General features: G+C 37.7%; 1 protein-coding gene across 1 annotated transcript in view; it reads right to left on the bottom strand.

Moving 5' to 3' along the window:
- The window catches only part of MGAT4A (mannosyl (alpha-1,3-)-glycoprotein beta-1,4-N-acetylglucosaminyltransferase, isozyme A), a 125920-nt gene extending 118339 nt beyond the window's left edge, over positions 1 to 7581 (bottom strand). Inside the window, 1 exon segment of the mRNA XM_006870752.1 lies at positions 7488 to 7581. Coding sequence (XP_006870814.1) covers positions 7488 to 7581 — 94 coding nt within the window.
- Positions 7582 to 7820: the final 239 nt, after the last annotated feature.

The raw sequence follows: 7820 nt of genomic DNA, 5'->3' as shown, positions 1-7820 counted from the left end.
AAAAAAAAGAGCATCCTGGCTGTGTTTCTTCTAACATGTATTTGTTCTTCTGGCAGTTCACAGTGCTTTCAATGTCACTCTCCAACACCACAATTCAAATGCACTGATTCTTTTACAGTCTTACTCATTTCCCAACTTTCACATGTATATAAGTTGACTAGAAATACTTAGTGTGGCACTGTGGGTCAATGCGCTAGACTGCAAAGTTGGTTTGAACAGCAAGGTTGGTGGTTCAAGCTCACCAGCTGCTCCTCAAAAACCCTTACAGGGTTGCTATGGGTCAGAACTGATTCAACGGCACTTAACAACAACAAAAAATACCATGACTTGGGTCAGGCACACCTCAGTCCTCAAAGTGACTACTTTGTTCTTTAACACTTAGAAGAAGTCTTTTTCAGCAGATTTGCCTGATGTAATACATCATTTGATTTCTTGACTGCTGCTTCCGAGTGTTGGTTGTATATTCAAGCAAAATGAAGTCTTTGACAACTTCAATCTTTTCTCTGTTTATCATGTTATTTACTGGTCCAGTTGTGAGAATTTTTGTTTCTTTAAATTGAGGTGTAATCCATACTGAAGATTATATATAGTTCTTGATCTTCATGAGTTTTTCAAGTCCTCTTCAAGTTCAGTAAGCAAGGTCGTGTCATCTGCATATTGCAGGTTGTTAATAAGCCTTCCTCCAATATTGATGCCATACTCTTCTTCATATAGCCCAGCTTCTCCAATTATTTGATCAGCACACAGACAGAATAGATATGGTGAAAGGATACAACTCTGATGCACACGTTTCCTGACTTCAAACTATTCAGAATCTCCATGTTCTGTTTGTCTCATAGTCTATACACAGGTTCCTCGTGAGCACAATCCAGTATCTGGAATTTCTGTTCTTCACAATGTTATCCATAGTTTGTTATTAAGTCTTCCCTACATTCCTTAAAAACACTTGGTCTATTTGAAAATTGTTGCTTTATGTGGGGCAGTAGTTCCATAAACCTGTTGCAAAGCTTCAGTGATTTGAGAAGCGCACACTAGAGTGTGTTAAACATTTGTTATTAACCCGACCTCAACGTTACTTTTTCCTAAGGCACAAAACATATCCTCCTTTTTGAAGAAACCCTAACAAGTCTAAGACAAGTTTATTACTGAGAGAACTTGTCTTCTGAAAGCAGAGATCTATTTAAACATATTGTGTTTGGAATACATTTGCACATGTATGAACTGGAACCCTAGAAGCCATACTTTATGACTTACTATCATACAAATAAAAACCTAAATTCCCTTAGTTTGGAGAGTTGTTATTTAAATTAGGATGCCCACACAATGGAGTAATATGTAACTAAAAATAAATGAAAAAGAATGAAGACTTCTATGATTTCTAGCATCTACTGCTTAGTGAAAAAAAAACATACGCAAACGACATCTGTAGATTGTTATCCTTTGTGTAATAAAGAAGATACAAGGAAATGTTTACTATCTGCTCTTTCTCCTATGGAGTGACTGGTGAATTCAAACTTCTGACCCATTGGTTAGCAGCACAACGTACAACCCACGGGGCCTCCAGGGCTTATTAATAAGAAACATAGTAAAGATAACCCAGAAACAAATAAGACTGAGTACTTATAAAAGGTGGATGGGTACTTGTTGTTGTTGTTGTTAAGTGCCTTCGAGTCGGAGCCGACCCATAGTGACCCTGTACAGGGTTTCCGAGGGTGTAAATCCTTACGGGAGTAGATAGCCTCATCTTTTTTCCGCGGAGTGGCTGGTAGTTTCGAACCACTGACCTTAAGGTTCGCAGCCCGATTCGTAACCACTACGCTACCAGAGCTCCTTGGGTACTAGGTGGAGAAAAAATAGGAATGGAAATGGGGTAGGAGGAACAACACTTCTCTCAGTCTGCCCTTTTTGTGGTTATGAGTCTCAGAACCAAGGTAATGTTTTGCTTATCCAAAATACAAATAATTACAATTTAACAGGCTGTAGGAAAACCCCAAAATGGAATACAAAAATAAAACAAATTAGTTGCCATCAAGTTGATTCTGATTCATAGGGAACCCATGAGTATCAGAGTAGAACTCTGTTCCATAGGGTTTTCAAAATCTGTGATCTTTAAGAGGTACATTGACATTTCTTCCAGATCACCTTTGGGTAGATTTGAACCACCAACTTTTGGTTAGTAACTGATTGCTTAACCATTTGTGACACCCAGGAACTTCAAAATGGAATACAACCAGCCATAAGTGAATAACACGACCACATTGAAGACGTAACTAAGATAAGAACTAAACTAAATAACTTTGGAAAATAGCATTCTGACTGCATATAAGGCTAAATACAAAATTTATTTTTTGCTGTATTTAGTTTAGCAATTCTGAAACTAATTTATGTGTACACAGGGACTTTGAAAAGTTTGTGGAAAAATTGTCTTTCAATTCCATTTTTCCAAGAACCTTTGAAGCCCTCTTGTATATTGGGACTGAGCAAGTAAGTAATTATATTGAGAGCCAAATTTCTTATTGTCAGAGAAATAAGGAAAATGGGAGACAAGAATGAACTCTAAAGTATTGGATTGAAATCAGAGGATTAGTATGAACTTGCAGTGGTAGTGGTTTCATATATACAGATGGATGCAGAAATAGATACAGACATGTATATGCATTATTAAGTGCTGTGGAGTTGGTGATCCTGTACAGGGTTTCTGAGGCTTTAAATCTTCGTGGGATCAGAAAGTCTCATCTTTCACATATGGAGCGGTTGGTGGGCTCGAACCACAGACCCTGTGATTCGCAGTCCAATGTTTATAGTATGTGCACAAACCAAACTCAATAAAAAACTGAACCCATTGGCACTGAGTCAGGTCTGACCCACAGCAACCTAGTACAGGATTTCTGAGGCTGTGAATCTTTATGGGAGCAGAAAGCCTCATCTTTCTCCTGCAGAGAGACTGGTAGGTTCAAACTGCTAACCTTATGGTTAGTAGTCCAGTACTTATGCTACAGAGCCACCAAGGCTCCTGTGTGTCTGTATAGATACATATATATCCAAGCTCGGTCTACAGGGAGGGATTAGCAGTATTGATACATAGTACAAATGAGCACCCCGAACTTCACATTTTCTAGCCCAGACCTGGGCAAGTCTGGGGCATCTTGCAGTGCTAGAAAGTATGAAACTACTCAAGAAATGACAGGGACTAGATAGTGGTGAGGGTTACATGACACTGTGAATGTATTACCTGCCATGGATTGGTCATGTTAAAATGGTTACATCTTCTGTGAATTTCACCTCAATACATTAAAAACAAAAACAAAAAAATGATGGGGCATGTCAAGAGGTACAGGAGCCAACTTGAAGGAGCTCCCAATAGTTACTTAAGGGGCAAATGAAACAATAAAATAATTAATGATAATAAAGGAGTACAGGTCATACAAGAAAACAAACATCCATGAGTACATATTCATGTAAATAAAGAATTTAATACAGAAAGGAATTAGGGGAAAAGAGACATCTCTTCCTTACAGTAGAGTTCCAATTAATGAATGGAGAAGGTGTGATGGAAACAGAAAATTGCACTTGGCCAACAACACAGTAATAATTGTTTCAGGCAAAAATCATCAAGGAATGTAAAAAATGAGTGGGTGGAAGTATAATGAGAAGCAGGATATTTGCTTGGTTTCAAAGTATGCCTCCATAAAAAGATTACTAATTACACAAAGCAACAACAACAAAAAAGTATCTTGCCGGTTACTTTGACAGAAATTTGACAGACATCACTTTAACCAGGGGATCAAAGTTAACATAACCAGTAACAAGACACAACAAAGTACACCTCCTGATACAACACACAAAAAATACTAAGGGGTTCTTGTCAAACATGCATTATCTCAATCTAACCATGAGAAAACATCAGACAAACCCTAATTAACGGATGTTCTACAAAATAACTGGTCAAATCTCTTTAAAAGTGTAAGGAACACAAAGGACAGTGACTAAGAAATTTCCTCAGAATGGAGGAGACTAAGGAGACACAAAGGAGTCCTCGTAGCTCAAATGGTTAAGTAAAACCAAAGGTTGCTGGTTCAAACTCACCCAGCAGGTCTTCAGGAGAAAGCCCTAGACATCTGCTTCCATAAAGATTTGTTTTTGTTAAGTGCTGTCGAGTTGGTTCTAACTCTGTATAGGGTTTCTGAGAATGGCTGATGGGTTTGAACCGCCAGCCTAGTGGTTACCAGTTCAGCGCTTACATGACCAAAGTAGGAGGTTCATGAGGAGCTCTCCCTCCTCTATCAAGTGAACTATGTACTTATTCTTTATCTACTTTCTCAATACCTGTTTACAACTTCCCTAACTTGTTCAATTCACATAACTAAAATTCTGCCTCATTTTTTTGTAGGAAACTTACATACCCTGCTGAACTTGGTGCCTTATCTTACGTGCCAGAGCTTCTGGCAGAGTTCCTGTCATTATCTCCAACCTATTCCAGTTTCATGGACCAACTCAAGTTTTGGGTATGTAGGTGGCGAATAAAGACCTAAGACAAACCACATGCACTTTTGGAAGCCATGCTGATTCCCACTGAAACCTTGAGACACTTCAGGAAGCCTGTGTGCTGGTCATAATAAGCCCCTCACAATTCCAAAGCATAAATACACTGCACCCTTTCCCAGCTACACTTGATAGGTCCACTCCCCCTGCTCTGCTGGCATCACCTTCACCACCATCCTTCATATTCTACTTCCTCAGGGAAGCACCTGAGTTAGGAGCTTCTGTCTGCTCTTCTGGGCAGCACAGAATAGTCAAGTGCATAAGTTCTGCCTAAGTTCAAACTTCAATTCCACCACTTAATGTATGACCTTTGGCAAGTTTCTCAACTACTCTGCTTTGGTTTCACCTTCTCTAGAAAGAGGGTAATAATACCTTACAGGATTGTTAAGATGATTAAATGAGATAATATATGTAATATGCTGATGATTATAGTACAAGCTCAGCATAATGTTATTGCTTCTGGCATACTTTTCTGATAACATCATATTTGTCTGCTTGCATCTTTCCAGCCAAGGCTGTGAGGTTTCCAAAGGTTTTTATTCTTTTTTTGTATTAGCAATATATAATCCAGTACACACATAAAATACAGAGTAGGTACATGTAAGGGATCGTTGAGTGAAAAATAAAAATTCTTCATCCAGTAATGTCTATGATGATGGCAACCATGCTTTCAAAGTAATAATCAGATCACATGGTTTATGGGGATATGAGAACTGAGTTTCTGAAATCAGGCCTTCTCTGGAAAATTTAAGCTATATGACTTCCAGAACTAGCTAGAAAGAATCCACATGCTCAACAGTTAAGAGTGGTTTCATAAACAATAGCAATTAAATGCAGTGGATTTTATACAACCACCACAGTAGATCAATACTGATACCCAAAGTGCTGAGCAAAATAATGAGCAGAAAAACACAGCAGCAAATAGTATACATATACACAGAACTGCTCAGAGTAATAATCAAAGAGAGAAGATTTCTCTCTCTACTTCCAGGTGGCTAAAACTACTTACTGAAAGAATCTTTATATTTATAGCTGTTTTGATTATGAAGATAGGCAACTTTAAAAATTAACGTCTATGATAATTTTACATAAGCAAGAGAAATGAAATGAAGAGTTTAAAATGCTTGATCCCTTAAATAAGTCCATGGGAAGTGTTAATTTTCTCCACTACTATAACTGAAGGAATAGACAGTTTCCTGACAAGGAAAAATCCACAAGTTTTTTGCATTGTCAGGTCTCCTATTTCCTAAGTACACTTTCAAGGGTCAGTTATTGATTTTGTTCGTGTCAGGGAAGGGTCAACTGTTTGGTTGAATTAACTTTTCAAAGTTCTTGCTAAGTTAGTCTTGTCTTTTGGGTACAATTAAAAAATAAATGCCAAAAAATGTATACACTTATAAACAAAGAGGGAAAAAAGAAACTTTAGAATGTTACTTGTTTTTTCCCAAAGAGTTCCCCTCCAAAATAAGAGCCTGACTCAGAGAAAGGAAGTGATAGAAGAATACTGTACTTATTCAAAACAGAGCATGTTTTTCACTCATAACAGCTTATTTTAAATATACCTAGATATGTACACATACACACATACATGTCTAAAGTTGAAGTTTTCTGCTCCCATAAAGATTTACAGCCTTGGAATCAGAACTAACTCAATGTCAATGAGTAATATAACATATCAGAAAAAACTACATCGGGAATTCATGTTTTCAGTCTTCTTCATATAATTCAATAATGATAACAAGCACATCTTCAAATAACCCAGGTGATGATGGGTTAAATCACCCATAACTTGACTCTAGCAAACTAGGTGTGGAACCATCTCAACACTTCGACCCATCTCGCCATCAGCATTCATGAGATTAAGACAAGGAAACAGGCAACAGGTGTGGATGGAAATGTACTCCAAATATGGGCTCTTCAAAAACAAACCTACCAACAAATGCATTATCTCTGAATAGAGTTCTAATCAATGAACAGAGACCCTTCTAAAGACCAGTTCAAATTTGAAGATATTCGTTTCCCCATCCTCATCCTAGACACTTTTGCCTAAAGAGTAATTTGTCAACACCTCTGCAGTTTAAATTACAAATTACATAGTACCAAATTACTGGCATAATTAGCATGTAAATTTCCTGATGGGAATGATTGTGTCCTTTCAGGCATCTTATACAACATTCAGTACAAGGAAGCTTATTAAACATTTATGATGTTTAATAATAAAAAATAAAATGCCAAAACAAAAACCTTTATTATTCAACTTGACTGTCCTGTGTATAATATAAAGCACTGCTCTGTATTTGTTTCTCCAAGTGCAATTAAAAGAAATGGAAAACAAACAAATTCCATTCTAATTAGAAATTCCCTCTCTTTCATCCCTCCAAGAAAATGGCTTCATTTTACAACAGGTGAAAATCCCAGGCCACCAGCAGATAGTTGGTTAGAAGATTTAGCCCAAATATTTATGCACCACAGACAGTCCCGAGGTTGTGATCCTGCAACGCAAGTACAAATCCACAAACCCGTAATATGAAGCAACCTCTGTAAAGTCTAACATATTAAAAACTCCAGACACGTGCCAGGGTTCATAAAAACAAATGGGCACTACTCGGCGACACGTTACCATTGCTGCAGTTTAATGCGACAGCTGTTTTAGGGCACTGCTAATGCTTTTTGGACATTTCTTATGCATAGACAGGTGAACTTTAAAAACTGTGTGGAAGAATTCCATTCTCTTTTAATTCCATTTTTCCATGAACTTTTGAAGTCTTCTTGCATATACTAGATATACTAAGACAAACATCTGACTAACTAAAGTTAGATATGAACCACAACTAATTCAGCTTAAAGACAGAGTTAGGACGGGAACTCGTTGATAATCTAGGGACTGCCTATATTTACACAGTAAAGCGTCTATCTTCCATGCACATTGTCAGCTATTTCCTTACCTTTCCCATTTTGCCATGTAGTATACCAAGACAGGGTAAGGAACGAGGTGACAAATGCTAAAGCAGTGGCTACAGTTCCATTTCGGAGCCTCATCTCATTTCACCATCACATTGGTTCATATGTTTATGTTGATAACCAGGAGCTTTCTTTTTATCCTGAAGGCAACGAAATCCAGTGCTCCTGGCTCTACGCCAATAAAAACAATCAATAAGAGAGGTTCATTTCAGATGCTCTGCGGAATGAGTCTAACGACAACACTGTTCACCATTGCTATTCAGGGTTGTCTTCCCGGGCTTCATAGGTTGACGTCTGAAATTTTTTTCTCCCTATTC

The sequence above is a fragment of the Chrysochloris asiatica genome, unplaced genomic scaffold (assembly GCF_000296735.1).
Source record: "Chrysochloris asiatica unplaced genomic scaffold, ChrAsi1.0 scaffold00150, whole genome shotgun sequence".
NCBI lineage: Eukaryota > Metazoa > Chordata > Mammalia > Afrosoricida > Chrysochloridae > Chrysochloris > Chrysochloris asiatica.
This window is presented reverse-complemented; position numbering and strand designations above follow the sequence as displayed.